Raw genomic sequence first — 22,799 nt, forward strand, 5'->3', positions numbered from 1 at the left:
GCTAAAATTTCGTTATGCCACAGTACACTTAAAGCCAATGTGCATGTGTGATTAATTGTATTGTACTTTCTCCTGCATGGCTGTCAAGCACGGCACAATTTGGCTGCTTCCATCAGAAAGCTTCCTTAATTGGACTCACCATTAATTCGACTATATTTAGCTCTTAAAGGGGATATATAAAAGCATGTTATTCATTCCGTGAGCCTTAATTAAAGGCAATATGGCTGGCAAGACTGAACAAAATACATGGGTTACGGTCACAAGGGACTGACTTACAATATTAATTGGCAGTGTTGCCTCTTAATAGCATGTTAATGCACATTTAGTTGTTGAATCTAGTAGTTTACTTAAAATGTTCGTTCAACTTTATCTCTGTACTTGCACAGCTTATAAAAAAATACCACTGGGTTAACATTTGAGACTTATTCAACATGTAATACATTACAAGTGTTTTTAAAGCACTGCAACAGCACATTTGAGCCTATAATGAATATCCAGCCAGTGTTTACCAACGTACTCATTGGAGTCATGCAACATACAATTTGTATATATACAAAAAGGTTCTGAAACATGTATTTTCCACATTAGATCTATTACAAAACGAAATTTTTTTTTACCGTAAAAATTCTGAATTCACTGTAACAATAACACAAAGCCCTTGAAGCTTGTTTTTATTATGACCGATTTCCAGAGTTAGATATGCTAGGAAAATATACCTTCATGACATGGAGGTGTGATTTAGAATACTAAGCACCTGACCAATGAACACTGTATTGTAATGTATTTTATTTTGGCTGTGTGCATACATTTATTCCTTTACTGACCAGAGCTTGACCACGTGTAAGCGCAGGTACATTCATAATCATGTTTTCCAGGGCAAAGAGCTCAGGTTGGAAGCTTGTGAATATCATAAGATCTTTGCATGGCCTGTTGACAACATCAAGTGCATTGGTTAATGACCAAAGCAGTAATTCTGTTTTACCACTGTTCTGAAAACAGTTCAGAGATTGGAACCATATTTCCTGGATTTCAAACTCGTTGGGAGGAGCACTGAATTATGAGCCTGGCACCCTGAGTGTGATTCCCAGCCACGGTTAACATCAGTGGTAAGCGATATCTGAACCAATCCTGCACTATTCACCATACGCACTGACCAACATGGTGAAGTATGCTCAAACAAACCCCATGATCGACTTGTCGTCGGGATGCCTTCATCCAGCAGTGGATTCACAAAAGGCTGTACTCAAATTCACGACAGTTTCTTTATTAACGTTTGTGGACTTTCATAATATAGTTTTTTGGGTTAGATCACGTGAATATATGTGTCGTTAAATCCGCCACCACCCGACACAGCCAATTAGTAAGGTTGGTCACTTAAACAGAACATACCAATTCGTCACTAGTACATCACACCGGTGTGTTGAAGAGCAAATGCACACCATTTACAATCTGAGTACGACGTTTCACCAGTAATTACAACTAGCTTCATCAGGCGACAGACAGATTTGTATTTACGCGATCTAACCCAAAAACCTATATTATGGATGACATTGGTCGCGAAAGCCTAAACTTTGTTGGTGGTTTTTACAAGGCTGGAATACATTGGATCCAGGTTAGTACAAATGTATAACCGTAACACCCTTTACGATATCACTTTAAACTATGCCCAAACGAACAACTATGCACACTTTGTCAAAACATATATACGCATTTCAGTGCAAGTATTCGGTATTTATGTTGGAAAGAACCATCCGATAAAGAAGTTTATGCATTGTTGTTAGGCAAGATGTAAAGTATTATATATTACAATTGGATGTAGGAGGGATTGTGTCACAAAGTAGACAAACGTTAAAATAAAGCTGCCTTAAGAAAAATTACCATTGAGACGAAAAAAAACTGGACAGGATATACATATGTGTGGCAAATAAGTGCTCACTTGATTATAAACAAACTATTCAAACACTTTGAATTGAACAACAAAAGTTTTCATAAAATCACGGCTAATACAAAGCATATACTCAAATATATATTAAAACAAATGCACATTAGCACTATGTGACCATTGGTCTGGAGTGGCCAATGTTACATTGTCAGCCTCGACAGAGTGGGATAAATGGCTGATACGAGTAATTTGTAATGTACAGATTGTACGTTTTTCTTTTATGCACAGTTGCTAAAATGGTGAAATTTACGTAGAAAACGTGATAAATAGCATGTCGACGTAGCAGGAACAGTCACGGTGTTTTGGTGATTCCAAGCAATATTCAGAGGGGAGCTGCATATCTATATCTGGAGCATGCAGATTGTTTTATGTGCATAAAAACAACACTTGACACCAAAGGGATATTTTTTCCTAAACAGTTTCACTACTAATACTAACATGAAAATGAGGTAGAACTGAGGACAAATTTCTTCTATGCATAATACATTGAGATTCGCTGGGTGTCCGTGAATATCAAATATGTTTTTTACAAATATAAAATGTAAAACTGATTTATTCTGTCACAAATAGTCATACAATATGCATAAGCAAAAATCCCAATTTGTTTTTGACTGAAGTAAAACAGATACTCTGTATAATAATGTTGAGAATATGCAAAATTACTTGATAGTACACCCTTTTCTATAAATTGCATCCAAACAAAAAAATTTACAATGTATTTTCACTCGAACGTTCTTTTGCCTGGATTCTAAATCTGAATTGAACATGCTGAAATTATAACCCGTGTAATTTTTCACAAAGGAGTGCGGATTCTTTGTTCCTATGAATCATTGCCAAGCTTGGTGTTATTCTGAGCCCTGTTCATAACATAGCCAGCTGATCTAGAGGAAAACGGCACACAATATCGAGGAGTTTGGCACGTGTTGTTAGATGTGGGCAAATCCTATGCTCAGTTATTCAAGTTCCCTCGAGACCTACTCGGAGAAGCCAGGTCGTCGAGTTCCCATATGAGATACAACAAAATTAAGCCCTACTTGTGTGAGTTGTATCTCCAAACCATGCTTACAAACCTTTACAGGTGTGTGTACAAATAGATTATTGTTCCTGCACACCTCAGAGAGTAGCGTCAGTGTGTATCTCAAAGTCCTCAATCGTTAATGCGGAAAGCGACACTGCTGTTAATGCTACTGGGTGCATATAGCATTAGAAAACTGTGGTATCACCCGTGTGCACTCTCTAAATCGGTTATATGATAAAAAAAAATTGTGCAGCTTGAAAACACTTGGGGGCCGTCCATAAATGACGTCACGCACCTAGGGGGGAGGGGGGGTCAGACATTTGTGACGATGTGTGACGAGGGGGGGGGGGTTGAGAAATGTGCAACTTTAAATAAATATCCAATTGTCAGAGGTGTGGACTCGAGTCATGTGACTTGGACTCGAGTCAGACTCGAGTCATGAATTTGATGACTTGCGACTCGACTTGGACTTGCATAACAATGACTTTGTCCCACCTATGAGATGTGGACTCGAGTCATGTGACTTGGACTCGAGTCAGACTCGAGTCATGAATTTGATGACTTGCGACTCGACTTGGACTTGCATAACAATGACTTTGTCCCACCTATGCCAATTGTTATAACAACACTAATTGTCAGTTTAACACTAATTGTTATAACACTCCTACAACATCAGAGGGCAGCGCCACATTAAATATGCACTACAATGACAATAGTTTAAAGCGATTTGAAGCATGCATGGGGCAGAGCTTTGTGACGTCATATTTGAGGGGGGTCTGACTTTTTGTGACAAGGGGGGGGTCAAAAATCGTCCAAAATCGCGTGACGTCATTTATGGACGGCCCCTTGGGGAGAATTGACACCGCAGTATGATAGCCCCGTCTGCTTCTTCCTGCTAATAAAACAAATGTCGAGTGGGTTGTGAACAAGTAAAGCTTTTGGTGGATTTTAATTATCAAGTGTTCACGTAATCAACACAAGCATTCATTTTTCAATAATATCTGTCTTTATATGGGTGGGTGTTAATTTTAACATGAGAATGGGCCAATGAGCAATTCCAAAAACGAAAAAAAACATTAATTTAGTAAATTCAAAACTATTTTGGTTTAACACTATCATCCAGTTGAGCAGTTTATTTTCACTGTAAGATTTAAACAAATTCTCAATTATTTTATCTTTACCTTTACCAACTGCTTAATTGCTGTTAGCATATAAAAAGTGCTCAAACAACTTTATGTAATTGAGACTATGTAATACCTCCCTCTTGTGACAATGCAATATCATTGCATGATTATATAATACAGTACACAACAGTACAATGGATGCAATTAAATAATCACAAATAAATATATGCATTTCACTTGTTAAAGCTGTCTTTTAATAATGGCTTTGCTTAGATAAATCAAAAGCTATATATAACATTTTAACTTTGTTGTCAATTAGTACTGTAGTAGCAACCCTTCAAGGTTGTATAAAATATGGTAATTGATTCCACATCTTAATAATTTTAGTAACCAAATCAGTGGCTCGACAATGAGCCAGGGTCGAATTGCCATGTAATGGGCCACCACAGTTCAATCGAGAAGGTTCAATATCGTTGCAGTATTTAATTTAATATCGTAATATAAATCTGTGGTGTGCAAAGTGCAATTTGATTATCTAACTGTTCACGGACTCAAACTACTGATTGATTTTTATTATCCCCTACTGTATAGGAATACCCAGGTAAATGTTGATTTGTAGCAACAATTATGAGAAAATGAGTTTGTGTTGTATTATTTTTGTGGGGTTGCATAATCCAGCCACTTATTTTTCAGTCCTGCGGAATGGTTACAGAACATGTTGTATGTTACGTCTGACAAGATACATCGCGCAATCTTAGTTTCACAATCCAGACTGTCCTACCGACTAATGTAAACACCAATTGGCTCCGATTGGATACAAGGTAATTTACAGTAATTGCTAAGAACGGGTACAGAAACGAAAGGGTAACATTTGCAGTACAAAACAAACCTTACAAAAACTTGTTGCATACTTCACATTGGTCAAGTTCAGTATGAGTAGTTTTTAGCACCAAGTTTTTTTTTTTTCAAAGGCAAAATATCTGTACATCACTTACCCACAATAATCGCTCGTAAATTATTACAAAATGTACAAAACTATTTTCAGTATGAATAGGCATATTAATGTCATTTTTTTTCACTGTTGAAGGTACTAAAGAAGCAATTCCTTTAGTATGTTTTTATATATTTAAAAGACCAGACCTACTGGCAATACATCCACCAGTCTTAATAATTACATGGGGGATCCATATGCATTTAAACTACACCTTGGTAAGAGTTGTTTTGCTCTGGTTAGCTGACCCAAGTATTCGTGGTCTGAATGACTGAGGAAGCAATACAACTCGTTTTAAGGCGCAAGCATTAGGCAAAGCATGTCATAATTTTTATTTTATTTTCAATGGTAACTATGCACATTGCCATTATAATGTAACCTTGTACGAGAGTACATTCCTGGCAAGACATGTTAAGCAATAAAGATGTATGGAATAGAACATGGCAGTTGTTGTGGATGAGGCTTAGGCCTACAAAGGCTGGGCTGGGTGGAACGTGTGTCGGATGGAGGATGGGGAAGTGCCGATTTTGCCGTGACCGGCATTCGAGTGGCCTCCATTAGTCCAGCGACCAAGGGCAATCCCTACGACCAAGATGGTGGGAAGACTGTTAGGGGACATCTTGGAGGTGATGTGTCTGAATTCGCAGCAGCAGCTACAGGATCTGGCGAAGCGCAGAAAGTTGATGGCGATATCTTGATGACGAGTACATTGAGATAGGGATGAAAAATAAGTCCATTATTAGATTAATAAGGCTTTTATTAGTTTCTTATATACATGAGGCTTTGCTCTTTATACACCCCACCCACACTCAAGGGGGTATCAAAACAATGTACAATTTCAGAAATAAAATCGGGTAAAATAGTTTGACGTTTGGCATCTTCCGTTGCCTAAAGTTCATCCTCTGCCTCCGATTTTTGTTTTATTATGCCATGCTTGATCCCAAAGTGGGATACGAATATCAATGCGTGCTAAAACATCAGCTAATAATACCTTTATAATCACGTAAACTTAATGTAGCATACAAAACAAGCTCAGAGTACCCAGATTGTTCCCTGTCAAACAGAAGGATGTTATTACTTTTATATTTTACGAGGTCTGCCAGTAGCTTTAAGCTATTGGCAACGTATTTTTTTATGTAATCTATTCATCCAGAGATGCTTGATTTTTTTCAGGAGGGTTATGTATTGGGATATTGAGTTGATTCCATGTGGAGGAGTGTTTGGCATGACGGAGGAAACGAGTCCCAGAGAAACCCTCGCACTCGGGGGGACAAAACTAGCAAGTTCAAGAACACACTTGCTGTACTACTGTCTCCTAGGCGCCTTGTAGATCATAAAGTTTCGGAGTGCATCAATATTATTATTTTAAATACACTCTATAACAGTGTAACTGTTAAATATTTGTTACAAAATTCGTAGCCAAATGTATTCCAGATAGATCCAGTCCGGGATTTCCGGGTGTCTCGAGTGTGCCAGTAGGTGGTTTCAATGGTTTTAATGCACATGGGACAATTTAAGGTCCATGTTAGACTTTTTGCACAGATGGTTTGCTGGTAAGACACAACATTATATTGTACTGTAGAATCTTGCCAATTCCCATATCCTCTGAAAATAGTCCGTGCTTTATTTACAATCACTTGAGGCAGTAAGCAATGTTTTTGAAAATATGATTTCACACAGTTTTAAGTCCAACATTATACAACTGTAATTGGCTTGCCGTGCAGTAAAAATTACCCCAGTTGCAGCGGCAGTCACGGGCGGTTTATTTCGGTGTCACGTGACACGGCGTGCATGCCCTTCAGCTGCTCCGATCGCTGGTGCTCTAATGATCCCACATGCTCCTTATTAAAACCTTTTTGTATATATCTGTGCAGCATCTGTATATTAAGAATCTAATGCCTTGTAAATGTCACATTTAGCCCACTATTATACACTACTGGATGGGCTGAATATTGCTTATATTTATGGGTCACGGCAAAACAAGTGTTATAATTCAACTTTATGTTAACTTTAAAAATATGGAAACTGACCGAGGCTAATACACCACACAAAGTACATAATATAACTAAATATAAAAAAAAATCCAGGGCCACATATAAGAATTTTGAATCCTGAAATAAATACAAATCAGAAAACAATGCATAAACAGTGCACATATAACAACCACTGCGCTGTTTTTCATCGCCAAATTATGCCATGCTTAACCACAAACCTCATCCACAGCAGGTTCAAGTGCTCTCCACGGCCATCGAGCGAAGTTTAATCCAAAGGAGTTGTATATGTAAACAAAACCACAGGGGACAAACGGCGTGGTCGCCCGCTCACACAAGCGTGAGGAAATCATTGGGGCTGCCCAAGCAGAAGCATGGGTATAAGGGCTCCGAGAACTTGCTTACGAAGCAGAAAATCTCCAGCTTGCTGTCGGCGTCGTAGTACGCAATGCTGCCCTTGTCCACGTCCAGCACCACCATGAGGCGGCGCGGCACGCCGGGGCACTGCACCACTGTCGTGACGTTGGCGTGCCAGAACGTACAGCGCGGCGTGAAGTTGGCCACCCACTCGAGGGCCCAGGAGGAAGTGCTGCGACCCAGGCGGGACTCTGGGCCCGAGCGCTCCACCTGACGGTAGGCCACGCCGGCCGCCCAGCCAGTCATGCTCGGACTGAGCATGACTTCCCAGTAGTGCCTGTGTAGAACGGAGAGACGTATGCATATATATGGCGGCGAGATCGTCGTCGTCATCATCAGCCATGGTCAGTCCATTGCTGGATGAAGCCCCCTCCAAACAGCAAGGTCAGTGCTGCTCTAATTCAGCACCAACACTGCCTACCTTGATGCAGTAATTTTAGCTGTGACGGTCCCACCTGATGACGGAGACATGTGTTGCCTCCGAAACGTCGTGATTTATTATTTTATTTTATTTCTATTATTACTTTTAGTAATTTTATTTTTTACCTACATGACTTTACCGAAAAAACCTAAGAGTATACTGCCTACCTTCCCTATAGGAGCACATATAAACATATACTGTATAGATGTGGGTCTCAAACTTCCTGTATCTGCAGACCATTGTGAAATTTAAAACAAAGTTTGCAGCCAAACCTAAAACAGTTTGCAGACCATCGTGCATTGGAAATTTGGTCTTTTGTGAGAAAAAAATCTTACCAACAGTTCCACAGACCACTTCCCATGGCCTTGCAGAACACCAGTGGGCCGTAGATCACAGGTTGGAAACCGCTGCCTAATCGGCATGTAACGATGCACAGGTTCGTCAAACAAAATCAGTTCTTATGCAAATGATACACCAATCAAATTGTGCTTATAATAATCGATAATTGGCAATTCATGAAAACAATTTACAATTTGTAAAAATTATGTTATTCCTTTTATGTAAAAAGAATGAACAAAACTAATAAAAAATTTACTAAAACACAAAACAAATGAGATGAGAAAAACTACAAAAGAGCACAATCTTTAATTGTAACCCCCCCCAAATTGTAACAGGAGTGGTGAATAAGTACATGTCTTCTGCTCCAGGTATTTACCATGCACTGCGGATCTCTTTATAATTTTTCACGTAATTATACTTGGCAGTGTCAGAAGAATGACCACAGTTTCAGGAATTAAAGAGAACGGGTAAATTAGTACAATTAACAGCTTCGTCTTCTTGGTTCTTTCGGTAAAGTCACGTAGAAGGGATGTAATAAAATAATAAAAATAAAACATAATTATTTATTTTTTATTTTATTACTTCCCTTCTACGTGACTTTACCGAAAGAACCAAGAAGATGAATCCCTGCAGTCACGAAAGCTTTAAATCGAAAAATTAACAGCTTGTTATGGACATTTAATGGGCCTTCTCAAGGTCCCTAGACTTGATTAAATGCGCATGAAAACACAAGTCTAGGCAGTATATCATATGTTGCAAGCTGGATTTGAATAAGTACACGTGCAAAGTACATTATTACCTGACAAATGTTATTTGCTTTGAATTCACATTATGAATACCATGTACCTGGGTTTAGTCAGAATTTCTGGGTTGCAGTTTAAATGTGAACCCTTTACAAAATACACGAATGAATCATCTTCTGAACGAAACGTATAATGATTAAGAACATCAAGAATAGATTTAATTCTAACAATAACACTGCACTTTAAAAAAACAAAAATTTGTTTATGCAATTTACAGATTGACTGGCTATTTTAAAGTCCTAGAGATAATTTGATTGCTTCAACATCGTGTCTTTGTATGTTTTACTACCAGTTGTGGAATGATCCCCTGATGCACTGTACATCTCTCCTATTAATATAGTACCATTGAAGTGAGTTTCTGCTTTGGGAATAAGCTGCAGTGAATTCATTCAACAAGTGGGTTGGAGTGGTGGTCGTGACAAACACTAATAGCAACAACAATGACCATCATACAAAAAGATACAGCACAACTGCAACACCCTAAACGCGTCAGTAAAAGTGATTTACTGTTCCAATGATTACTGAGGCGGTACTGATCTCTTGTTTACAGCCCTGAGCCAGTGGACACAAATTCTACATTCCTATGATGGGGCAAGTCTATAGGACAACCATTGTTGATTTCCTCACCAAGTGGTACTTATTTTATCAACCCCGATTGTGAGCTGCTTGCGCTACCGTTGAGCCACCTGGCTGGAAACACACTAACACATGTTTATATCAGGATAATTAAGTCAAAACTCAGTTACACTTTGACGAAACAAAAGATGAACTTAAGTAATTTCCAATACTTTGTAGCTATGTAATAGTTCTCCACGCATCCCACCACCCCCAGCCCCATCCCACCCTGCCAGAAGTTTGATGAATTGTGACCTTCATGTGAATCAAGACTCTTGTTTTGTTGTGTCGATTTAAACATCTCATTGCAAGTTGTCTTTGCTCCAGTAGCTTAAATATTACTTAGATATAATTTGCATGGACGTAAAAATATTCTTATTCGCATGACTCAATGCCTGTCATTTGAACATTAATAAGTATTAATTAAAAAAAATTCATCAATACACTCTTAATATTCAGCCTATGACCAAGTCACTCTGAAAGCGCCCAATTTCTTGAGGTTTCGGAAGCTTAAAACGGGATTGAGCTCGGACAGTGCTTGAATAGGTGATCACCGCGCATAAGACAGGTGTTATAGACTGTGGTGGACAACAGAGGACAGTGCAGTAAAATAAACTGTTATACTGCACTATGTCCCCATGTATAAAATACCTGCCTTCACCAACCTACAAGGAACATTGTGTTGAAGTAATGATCACACAAATTACATTTCCCTGGTAGTTACAACCAGCATCATTACGCAGTTGCCAGAATTGTGAAAATGTCCTCCAGTCTTTGGCCTTAAATAGATGGTGTGAGGTCATCAATGTGTGCCCACAATCAATAAAGTCGATGAAGCGATTGCCTCTTGCGCTCATGCCAAATTCCATGAGTCGACATTGGAGTCATCCACACTTTCACATCCAGTGCCGGATTAAGCTAGTGTAGGGCTTGTAGCATATGTTATAAAGGGGCCCTAAATAAAAAAATATATTAAAACACAAATTTTTTACTTGCATAGTAAAGTAATTGTATTTTTAAATTTTCTCTAAAACCAGATAATAAAACAAATCGCTAACCTTAAACACCCAGTCATTCATAAAAGTTGAAGGCAGTATAGTACTATAGTAATAGAGCAAGTGCAGAATCACTCAACCGGAATTGATAGCTTGAAAGCATTTAGCGCGGGGCCCTTGAAAGTGCGGGGCCCGTAGCCATTTGCTACTTTTCCTACTAGGATAATCCGGCACTGTTCACATCTGCCGAAGGAACGATAGGTACCATTGCCAGGCGGAGGATGCAAACGCTTTCAACAATGCGTCGATCGCTGTGAAGTACACGAGGGCACCAAAAACAACACCGGACTGGTGGTGGTGTTGGCGATGGTGGGGTGAGGCGATGCCCACCTTCCATAGGCGAACCCTTGCGAGCACATGATGTTCCACATGTCCTTGAAGGGGTTTCCGTGCAGCGGCAGCGGGGCGTGCGCCAGCTGCCTCTCGCCGCGTGGGCGCGCGGACCGCCCGTGCCGCCGGTGGGGCGGGTGGTAGAGCCCCGCGAAGCCCAGCTGAGGGTGCGCCGACACCGTGACGGTGCGCCCCTCGTTGGAGATGCGCAGCATGGCGTGCTGCACCGCGCCCTCGAACGCGAGGCTCGCCTTTTCTGCACGGGGTTGACGGAAGTGCAGGACAGAGGAATGGGATTAGAGAGCTGGAACGGATTCACATTAGAGCGCTCGGATGGACGGATTCATAAATGAAGTCACTTAAGCGATCCAAAAAAAATTGTGTTTGACTACGTTTTACGCGGTTGATGACTTGGGCCACCTTCAAATGAGTGGTCGCCCACCCACTGTATCAATTGCACGTTTTGTTAAATGGCTGTTTTGTTCTCCCTTTTGATGTTCCCACTGTATTCTTGGGCCTCTTGAAAAACAATAAAAGAATGCTTATAAATATAATAAGTGGTCACCCTGACTTCCTGCCTCATGAAGGCAGGAAACCCCCATATAAGCCATGCCTAGTATGACGTAGCTGATGATGTCAATGGCGTCAACAAGCCCCACTAATCACCTCCTGTCCAGTATCACACGTGGGAACAAAAGTTAACCTTTGTTCCCAACTAGTTTCCATTAGTTATTGGATTTGTTGAGTAATACAATAAATTATTGGAAGAGTAATTTCTGATTTCAATAAACGGACAGTCCAACTAAACGATATACAGGAGATGAGTGGGGAGACACCTTGAATAACGTGCGCACATCCTGCTGCAATTGTTTGTGATGAACGCGTATCAACATAAATGCAGTACAAATCACTGTTGCCTTTAACAAAACCACCCAGATTGCGCCGATTCTCGTCAGAACCTTGGAAGATAAAAAAAAGTTGAGCCCAGATAGTGCTTGGATGGGTGACGACTATGCATAACAGGTGTTGTAGGCTGCGGGGCTGTGGTGAGCAACAAAGGGCAGTGCAGAAAAATGCATTGTTGTAATGTACTATGCTATGATGTCTATGCTACCAGTGTGGTAAATTACGGTAAAACAATCCCGATGACTAATATAGCATTTGGGGGCCTTCCTCTAGCAGTGAATTTTAACAGAGGGCTGGAAATATATATATATTTTAAACATTATATACAGTATTTATTACAGTAGTGTCATCTGAACGATTCATATATCCTTCCAGATTTCTCAGATCCAAATATTGGAGAAATTACACCAGAAGACGGCATGGCAGAACCACCTCGAGAGCCATTTAATGGAGCTTCTCTCTTTGCAACATCAGACGGAGCTCCTTCATGCACTCTAAACAGTGGTACGTCACATGCCAGATATCTGACATACGAATACATTTGAGCTCTCAGCATAGTTCGTCACTAAGTTCATTGCTAAAGTGATGAACTTCGTGACGAACTATGTACTAAGTAATGAACTATAGTTTTGTGTGTGTAGTTATTGGTGACTGATCTGAAACCATCAAACCTGTTAATTATTAGAAACCGGGAATAATTACGGGTGGCTGTCCAGATTGGAACCCAAGGTCCCAGCAGTGTGAGGAGCTCAGTGCTCGTAAAATGTTGCCACTCTGGCTGATGGGTGAAGCGTACATGAAACTGATTTACGGATGAAGCACGCCTTACAAATGTAAAGTATTATTATGCTCATTCATCATCATCATCATCAGCTATATTCTATCCGCTGCTCTTATTCTCTGTATTTCATTAATTGCCTTCGAAAGTTTACGGAGATACCCTGCATATATTGCGTTGTATTTTCCAGTTGTGTCCCACCAAGTGATTTTATTTTGTTTCGCAAACTTTTTGTGTGGGACTTTTTACTTGCTTATATTTATCTTGAGCCCAAATATGCAACTTTCTTTCTTAAGTTCTTCGATCGTTTCCAATATTTAATTTCCATTTGTTGTTATAATGCTTTCCCCAATGATACTTTTTTTTATCCAAGCCAATGTTTGTTGAATATATTTTAATGTTACTTAAGAGCCTTAGTGAGATCGTATCGCCATGCTTAACTCATCTTCTGAAACTGCCCATTTATTACTTTCTTCTTGCAATCGCAATGTAGTTCCATCTTTGTAATTAGTTTTTAATGTTTTTCTTAATTAAGCCTTGATTTGTGAGAACTTAGATGAATTAATTAGTTTCTACCGATTAAAATGTCTACAAAAGCCAGACAATGGTATTTGATATTTATTTGTTTGAGAATGGTTGATTCATATATACTATATCTAGGCAATAGAAAAACATCAGAATTTGTCTTTTACATTGACCATTGCTGTGTTCATTAATATATTTCAATGCTGGCGCTTATAATCACAGTTGACCTTTGAATGAGATCTTTCACAAAAATAAGATATTCTACACAATGTGTGTGGGGAGACGAAGTGAAGGTGGGTTCTTAGTACAGTGAGGTGTCCAGTGTGAGGAGCCCAGTGCCTGATACAAACGCTTCAAGCTGTGGAACGGCAAACTGTGCCCCCACGGGGAAACGATACTGTATGGGACGAGAGAACAGCTGTGGGTGCCGACAGTGACGAGTGCAAATGTGCCATTACCCCCTGTCATGACAGCAAAGCAGTAGCGGGAAAAAAATACCGCCTTAGAATTAATCAATTATTTTTAGGTTTAGGCCACGTAAACGATCTGGCCAAACATAATGTTTGGCTGCGAACACATTCGCGTTGAGACGCGTGGACTATCACTTCCCCTGAACCAATCAGCTTTTGTGTTGGCGTGCAAGCTGCCTGCTAACCTGGCTCGTTGATGGGGATTCCCTTGACGACCCGCTGGAGCCAGTCGGCCGGGACAACCTCATCCTGCACCTCAAAGTCTCTCTGGATCTTGGGAACGGCGATGGCGCTTACAGCGTTTAAACTGTGGGGATAAGCAGGCGGCGGTTGTTAGTGCATTTTCAAGGTCAAAAGTCCAAGTGATTTCTTTGCTCAAATAAGCATCTCCTGTTGGCAGCCCTGAGCCAGCGGTGTAAGTTCCACACCTCGATGGCGGGGGGAGGAGGCTACCCATAGAACAACCACTGATCACTTTTCAACAAAGTGGTAATTAATATTATTGAGCCTGGATGCAAGAGGGGCCGAGTCAACCCCCCAAACCAAGAGTAGAAACTTGCAACCTTCCGATTGCGAGCCGTTCACTTTACTGCTCAGCCAGCAGGCATTTGGTGCAGAGTACATTTAAGTTAAAACATAATTATATCGATCCCGGCTGGTTTTATGTACGAATGCACAATAATGAGTGTAAACAATGTTGTTTGTACAGAATACACACTCAATTAGCTTTTTTTTTATATGATAAAAAAAATAATTACCTTTTTACATGGCTGCTGTAAGCCTGCAAAATAAACAGTTATGAACGTCAATCTCTGTCCAGTACAAAGAGCTACTGCATATACTCTTGAAGACACACAACATTTGTCTTTATTTTAAACAAGGTGAAAACCCAATACGAGACACTCATTTGTGAGAGAGACATGGAACCATCACGAACGAGAGACCGTTATGATTGCAAAATTCACTTGTGGGTAATTAAGAAATGATCTGGTTAAGATATACTGTACTGCAGGGCAATGCCCCCATCCTTCAGTGTATTGTGGTGGTGAAATAATTTAACCATTCACAACCCCTAGCGATTTGATGAATTGTCATGATGCAATGTTGTGATGTGGAGAAACACACATTTGGCAGTGGAGATTGATAAACAGTATACACGCGTGCATATATGCCCTACATACGCAGACGCACTGTGATAGTGCAAAGGAATGCTCCCAGAGATCTGCGACGCACCTTAAGCAGGTAGAAGTCGTCTTTCTCCTCCGTGATCTTCTCTATGGTGGTCTTCACTTCGTGCAGAGCCTTGAGGTCCGAGCTGGAGACGTGAGCCACTGCGGCGGCCACGACCTGGCGCGCGCGTGTCGCGTCCTTCTCGATGTTGCGCCGCACCTTCTCCTCCTCCTGGATCAGGTGGTGCCGGATGGTGTCCAGCATGTCCGACGCCTCCTTCTTGAGACGGTCCGTCTTCAGCTGTTCTCGGCGCGCGGTCAAAAAAACAAACCCCGTAATTATGATTAGTGGATTTTTGCGTCGTGTAACACATTTGTTTAAATACAATATTGTTTTCCCCACCCCTCCCCACCCGACTTTCATCTCAATTTAACTATCGTCAGCATATCAGGAGACATCTCCCGCAGAGCAGTGCATCCGCTCATGTTGGAGAACGGCCCACAGAAGCAGATATCACAGAGCTACCACTCAGATCCCTTCTAGTGACCTCTGTTTCATACACGGTAGACGGAAGCACTTGCTACCTCCCTTTGCTCATGACACGAAGTTCGTTGCTAAGACCAACAACTCACTATACTTGAGGACCCAGATTAATCAGAAGCAACTGTCTGGATTTGAACCCAGGACTTTACCCATGACAGCTCAGCACTCTGACCTCCGATCCACCTATAACGCATTTACTCAACAACAGCTCTATTAGAAGACTATTCGATTCCTTGTTCAAGATGAACTGTAAACGTGAATATACATGCTCACACAAAATGCTGGATAAATATTATATGAAGGAAAACGCGTCTCTTTGTAAAGAGTGTCACCTCAATCTCCTGATTCTTCTGCTCAGCTTGCTGTAGGAACTTCTCAAACAACCCTATCTTCCCCTCCAAGTTCCTGGTCTTGTCTTCCAGAAGGTCCTGAGAAATAAAAAAAGGTCACGGTAAAAACCCATAAAACCCCACTTCTGAAAACTGCGATTAACACTGAACTTGTATGAACATTGAAGGGGTTATGCACTTCATTTGCCAAACTAAAGCATGACATAACTTAATCTTAAAAAATATATATATACTTTGTGGTTTTATTTACTTGTTGAAGCATGTAACTGAGGTATGGGTGAAATTAAATTTAACGTAAATATGACTTGAGTGATTGCCTCTGTCTTCAAGGTTTTACGCTTTAGTCTCCAGCCTTATGAACACACTCAATGCCATCGCGAGGTGAGACTTTGAATTTATATTTGTGTGTGCAATTATTGAGATCTGTAAAGTGCTTATAGCAGATGCTTTGTGAAACAGATAGGGTTATGTGTTTTGTTTCTTATCCTTTCCCCGCACCTCCAATTAGCACGGTTGGCTACGTATGGTGCAAAAGAGGTTCAACATACATAATGAAACAAACCAAATTATCATGTTCAGTTTGATTTTGGAGATTATTTCCAACAGTTGCATTCATGATTTTAAAATAAATCTGCTCATTCTTCAATAACGGTACAGGCAGACCTCGCTACCCGTTATGGCGCTCTTTGTCCTGTAGAACACTTTCACAAAAATGAAAATCTAAAAAGCACTTACGTGGGAGAACATGCAGCCCTGACATATTTGTTCACATTCTCTCAGCCAATGAGAGATACGAACGCTCTGAGCCAATCAGTCGCTCACCCTCCGCAATTCGATTGTTGCAATTCGTGGTCATGAATACAAAAAAACCTACTTTTTGAAAACGTTATTACATAATTTGTTATTCAATGTTATTACAGTGTGCCTGGAGCCATTCTGCATTAGCCAGCTTAAAAAAGAATACCCGCCTGCTGACGTGTGTTTACTCCATCTTGGCCTCTGCCTTATTTACGCGTGTTTTTTGTGAGCATTTTAGACCCATCATGTCTGAAATATAGACTGCAATTGTTAGCGTTGGAAATGTGAGCAAAGCATCACTTTTAATGTTAAAATGAGGTGGGCCGAGGTGGATCTGAGCGTCAGGTAGCTGTGGGTCGTGAGTGGATGCACTGGTGAGTTACAGGACATAATACTGATGTTATTATAGTAAAACATGATTTAAAAAAAAAAAGTTTTACTTATAAAATGTTGACCATCTCAATTATGATTATTATTAGCACTATCACCGATACCCAAATGAGGCCCTCATATTCCTCATATGTAAGAAATAACGACGTCGGGTACACATCCCCATAGATACAATGACCCCATTTCGTGCCGATTTGATGAGTGCTCACTCCTGCAGGAACGCATGTTCAGCGCTAAGTGAGGTCGAAGTGGAATTTAACTGTAGATGATGGCTGCAGTGCTTGTACCACCACCATTGGAGAAGCTGAATTAAGGAGCTGATTCTAATTGTTTTTATCTTTATCTTAAACACGTGTAAGGGAAGCACTGCCGTGTAAAATTAGGAGGCTGTATTCTTGGTTCTTTCGGTAAAGTCACGTAGAAGGGAAATAATAAAATAATAAAAATAAAACATAATTAAATACAATTCTCACGACGTTTCGGCCACAACGCAAGCAGCCGTCTGCTTGCGTTGTGGTCGAAACGTCGTGAGAATTTTATTATGTTTTATTTGTATTATTTCCCTTCTACCTGACTTTACCGAAAGAACCAAGAATATGAATTCCTGCAGTCACGAAAGCTTTAAATCTAAATTTTGGAGGCTGTGTTAGAAGACATGCACTTGGTTAAACGATGTACTGTACATTCTTATATTTAAACAACGGTGTGATCCTGTGATGTTGCATGCTCATACTGTTTGTGCCAGGGCTTGGCAGTATTAAAATAGCAGACATGGGGAGCATCAGATGGTCAATGGGTCCAGTTATGTATGTAATCTCTACCGTAGATATTCCGTCAAGTCCAATAGTAGAATGCTATTACAGGAAAATGTAATGGTACAGAAAACCTGTGCATGTTTTTCTCCTGAAAATAGTGGGAAGATAAGCGTAAGAGCTAAGAATGAATTTAATGTTCAAAACACTGCACTATACTTATTGATATTCTCACAAATACTACCGAATATCACTTGCGAGCTGAGCTAAGTGGCTTAATTCCGCATCCCTTTAGACAACTTGTGCCCGATGGCTTGCAAATATCATGTTTAAATTAGGAGACGTTTGCATTTTGTGCCTGGTGCTATTTGTGTGTTGTTGGATAATCTTTAAAGTAGGAGGGCGGGTAGGTCTTCACATATGCACCATAAATGGGTGTTGGTTTACGACGGACCACCCATCTGTTCATGCTCACTCAACACCACACCACCCATCACCTGTCTACCCTCACAACTACCAATTATACCACCAAAAACCCTACACCCACCCCATCCCTTATCACCCAACCACCTATGACATCACTAGAACCAGTCTTCTCACCCCATCCCTCATCACCAATACAGCCACCCCTTGAATATCCTTCCATCCATCCATCACCCCACCAAGACCCTTTTATCCACCCATCACCCAGCTGCCCATCACCTGTTCATCCTCCTGACCACCCATCACCCCACCCAAATCACCCAGAGATCATGGGACGTATCTTGGTCTGATGCCTCCAGGAGGCGCCGTGCCCCGTGATGGACCTCACCAGGATTGCTGACACCCAGAACCGGTTCAAGTGCCACTCGCCACTGATATTAGCCATGGCCAGGAATTGAATTCAGGTCGCCATGTTCATAGCTCAGTGCCCAAACCACTGCGCCACTTTTCCACTCCCACATGACTGGCCAACCATTATTCGTCTATCCACCCATCCACTTGTCTATCCACACAACCGCACATCACCTGTTTACCCTCCCAACTTACCTATGATTCCACCAAAGCCCATCTACTCACTCATCAGCCATCACACGTAAAAAAAAACCCTTCGCATTCCTAGTCATCCGTCACCCCATTGATCCATCCGTCGCCCATCGTTCCATATCACCCACCACACCACATCACCCATTACTCGTACATCACCCGGCTGCGGCGTGCGCACGCACCCGGACGTGATGCGCGTGCTGCGCGAGCGTGCGCACGGGGTGGTCTCGGTGACCGCCCGCGAGCACGCATACGCTGCACACCAGCGCGTCGTCCACCGCGCAGTACAGCTTCAGCGGCTCGTCGTGATCGGTGCAGCGCCGCTCGGCCAGCCGCGCCGTCGGCTGCAGCAGCACGTGCCCGCGGAAGCAGCTGTTCTCGTAGTGGGGCCGCACGTGCTCCTCGCAGAAGGACACCTCGCACTTGGCGCACGTCCTCACGGCCGGGCGCTGGGCATCGCGCCGGCAGAAGCTGCACGGCACCGCCGGCGACGACGGGGACGACGGCGATGACGGCGGCGACGACGACGACGACGAGCACGCGTCCAGGGAGCGGCAGCCGCCCGCCAGCTTGAACCTGCCGCCGCCGCCGCCGCCGCTGGTGATGCTCTTGAGGTAGCTGTCCACCACGTTGCGCAGCTTCATGTTGGCCTCGACCCGGCGGCCCGTGACGTCCGTCTGGCACTCGGGGCAGCGCACGTAGGTGTTGAGCTCGCACATGCGGCGGAAGCAGGCGCGGCACAGGTTGTGGCGGCACTGCAGCTGCACGGGGTCGTCGTACAGCGACAGGCACACGGAGCACGTCAGCTCCTCCTGCAAGCTGGGCGCGCAGCTCGCCATCGGCTCCGTCGGGCGAAGTGCTTCTCGCTCTCTGTCCGTGTGCACACAAACAACAGGAAGGCGCACACGCTCATTCACTGCAATCATTCGCTGACCACACGGGCGGTCAGCCGCCTTCTCGTCGCTCTTCTAACGCAACTGTCATGGCTGCTGCTGACGTGAAGTTCACGTATCGATTGCTCCACCTTTGTTGAGATATTCGGTCTCCCAGACTGTTTTGTCTCATCCATGCTGTGCTCAACTACCATACTGGAGGTGAAACTCTTCTCTTCCAACGTCTCGCTCTGCTCAACTCACTTTGGAATTCCCTCCAATTACCTCTATTGCCAAGTTCTCGTGACTTTGCTCAACTCACGAACGATATTAACTCTTATCGTATGCATTATATCTTCAATAAGTCTGGTTTGCTGCTGGCCACAAAACAGAAGTTAGCCAGGATAACATTATGGGTGGGCGACGAGTACGTGACTGATACAATTAACTATTGTTGCTTGCTGGTGTAAACTGTAATACCCACTACACACAGTACTGCAGGTAACACCAGTGCATGTAGTTATGTGCAGAGTTTAAATTCTCAGTCGATAGTTTCTAGAAAGCATGCTCTGCTGAACTTATGAATAGCAATTACTGGAACAAGGCACTACCACTAGAGTATCATGTACGTCTACCCACAATAGTGCAATCATTTCGCACCCTATACATCTGTGTTGCCTCGTGATAGCATGAAGGCGAGATGGATGTGGTGGGACCAAAATAATTCCAGGAAGCAGGTTTTCGGGTTCGATCCAGTCTGAAATGGAGCACCGAGTATGTGACACACAAACACACAACCCACATTGGGTATTTTATTTCGGTTTAACGTCGCTGCTATAGTTAACTTTAACATAATAATAGGTCAGTTAAACTTACTTAAAATGGCCACGAGTTGACCAGTCACAGCCTAAAATGTATTTTTCAATACAGTACACGTAAACATGTTACCCCGATAATGAATGGAGTCACAGTGGTGGTAACAGTGCACGTGTGCTGTGTATGGATGTGAATGTAAATCTACACGCATGTTTAATTACATACCCACTGCTGTATGAGAAATACCTGACGTCCCACGCCGTGCGGGTTATGTCATTAACTGACCACACTTCACCATACCGGTCATGCAGTGCGGGTTGGTTGAGCTAAGGGGGTGGTGGTGGTGGGGGGGGCATAGACACAGGGGCATAGTAGAGTACAACAATTCATTTCTCTGCTGCCCAACCACGTATAAGAGGACACCGCTGCAGACTGTGACAATCACTCAGCCTGTGCACGGTGGTCACCCATCCAAGGCCTGGCCAGGCACAACTCTTGCGAATCTCATCGGATCGGTCGATTTAATCAGAGGCAAAGAGAACGCGGACCGCTTCTGTCCCGTATTCTTTGTTCCATATATTTGAAACCGGTCGGTTGACATTTTATTGTTGTTGTTGTTTTTGTTGCAGACATTCGCCGAAGCAAAAAGGGGGAACGAAACCCCATAATCACCGTCACCACTGCGGCGAAAGTATGGCCAAACAACCACCACCACCCATGATGCCATGTGACGTCTTGGGAGACGTGTGGCCCTCATCCAGCAGTGGAATGACAACAACTGGCTCGCGACACGTCAACACACTGCATCCTGCATCACGATGTGTGTGCGTGTCTTACACGTGGCATGTTGCGTTCACGCAGTACACATCCCGCAGAAGAATTGCGTACACGCATGTTGCTATCCACTGCGGTGACACACACACACGTGTGTGTGTGTGTGCCATGTCAATAACAAAAGGTCAGTCAAATAGCTGAACCTGAACGATGTAAACACACCACAACCACACCATTATCCAATGCATCCTGACAGCAGCAGTACGTCTGCCGAAACTTCCGACTGTGTTTAATGTAAATAAATAAAACCACACACACGTAACAGTGTACACTTCATACGGTGTACTTGTACAATTCGCGCACGTCTGCAGTATATATGTCGACTGTATAGTGGTGGTGGGTTATTATACACACCGGGTCACGATGTTCAGTCCCTGGACTCTTGTTTCGAACGTCCCCCACTCAGCACTCGCCGTGACAGACCAAGTCCTGAGCTCTTTGTGTGTGTTGACAAGTGGCGCACAGCACCGCCGCTCGAGTCCGCGCCGTTATTGGTCAACAACACGACGTAAACAACAACAACAACAACAGCAGCAGCAGTCGAAATGTTAACAAGAATGGCCAAAGATGGAGACGTCTCTTTGCGAGCGACTGGGGTCGTTGCTGCTGCCGCCGCTGCTTTGCTGTCGGAAGCGAGCGATTCTTTGTTTACCAAAAATTAAAAGACCCCAGGCCAACCGAGGCAGGCAGCCAAAGCCCAGCAGTCATCAGCAACCACCAGCAACACCACCACCATTAACCCCCAGCCCTCTCTCTCTCAAGCCTTGCTTCCCTCGAAAGTGAGCGACGTTTCGACTCCACGGCCAACCAAACACAGCCTTCCTCCCCCCCCAAAGCCTTCCCTTTCCGCCCTCTCCGACTCGCGTTCACCACCACCACCACCCCTCCTCCTCTTCATGCGCGACACAACGACGGCGTCTCTATGGCAGGTTGTTGTTGTTGTTGTTGCTGCTGCTGGTAGCAAGGAGTAACGGCGATGAGACACCGTTGCCGACTGTGTTGTTGTTGTTGTCTCTGTGTGTGTCTCTGTGTGTGTGTCGATGGCTTCTGCCTGCGGGGTGCCACCGCCCCTCCGGCTTTGTAAACAAAGGAGGAGGAGGAGGCCGCTCAGCTGTTGCCGGTGACGCGCAAGCTCGGTCACGTGGGGGAGTCCCTTTAAATCATCATTATTACATTGGTCAACACACTTTTTCTGGCATAAGGTATTACAACGGTTTCAAGGTAATTTTGGGGTGCTGATTCCAAATCTGGCATCAGTTTTTGTCTATCACATCAGGGTTTTGAGATATCAAACATTGCATTTTCAATAAAAACTGCAGAAGAAAAATATTAAATTAATGTGGATATCTACATAAAATGATATTATAAACACACTATCCTAAATATACAGCACCATATTTTAACACTAAAGCAGTCACTGACTCGCAACAACTTGCAATCATAAGTGACAGAGTTAATTTTGGGTAAAATCAATGAAAATGGGGTATGCCGATAGCATAAAATGAGATGTGATAGAGCAAATC

General features: G+C 42.7%; 1 protein-coding gene across 2 annotated transcripts; it reads right to left on the bottom strand.

Annotated features, from left to right (window-relative positions):
- Positions 1–5,392: 5,392 nt before the first annotated feature.
- Positions 5,393–22,377, bottom strand: LOC144937912 (E3 ubiquitin-protein ligase Midline-1-like). Of its 2 annotated transcripts, none has more exons than XM_078865512.1 (8): positions 21,631–22,377; positions 18,937–19,624; positions 15,771–15,866; positions 14,959–15,195; positions 14,484–14,506; positions 13,911–14,032; positions 11,047–11,302; positions 5,393–7,760 (listed from the first exon to the last, which is right to left on the bottom strand). In XM_078865512.1, the coding sequence occupies exons 2-8, from the start codon at positions 19,591–19,593 to the stop codon at positions 7,397–7,399; spliced, it is 1,755 nt and encodes a 584-aa protein (XP_078721638.1). In that variant the 5' UTR covers positions 19,594–19,624; positions 21,631–22,377; the 3' UTR covers positions 5,393–7,396. The 2 variants fall into 2 exon arrangements, with proteins under 2 accessions (XP_078721638.1, XP_078721639.1); XM_078865513.1 differs by lacking the exon at positions 5,393–7,760 and adding an exon at positions 7,789–8,315.
- Positions 22,378–22,799: the final 422 nt, after the last annotated feature.

Source organism: Lampetra fluviatilis, chromosome 20 (genome assembly GCF_964198595.1).
Source record: "Lampetra fluviatilis chromosome 20, kcLamFluv1.1, whole genome shotgun sequence".
Classification (NCBI taxonomy): domain Eukaryota; kingdom Metazoa; phylum Chordata; class Hyperoartia; order Petromyzontiformes; family Petromyzontidae; genus Lampetra; species Lampetra fluviatilis.

Bases quoted from the DNA above. Each gene is read 5' to 3' on its own strand.
- LOC144937912 (XM_078865512.1), bottom strand. From the start codon at position 19,593: ATGGCGAGCTGCGCGCCCAGCTTGCAGGAGGAGCTGACGTGCTCCGTG. The intron at 14,033-14,483 runs GTAATTATTTTT...TTATCCCCACAG, and splicing joins TACAGCAGCCATGTAAAAAG to TTTAAACGCTGTAAGCGCCA. The intron at 7,761-11,046 runs GTGGGCATCGCC...CGTTCTACACAG, and splicing joins CAAGGGTTCGCCTATGGAAG to GCACTACTGGGAAGTCATGC.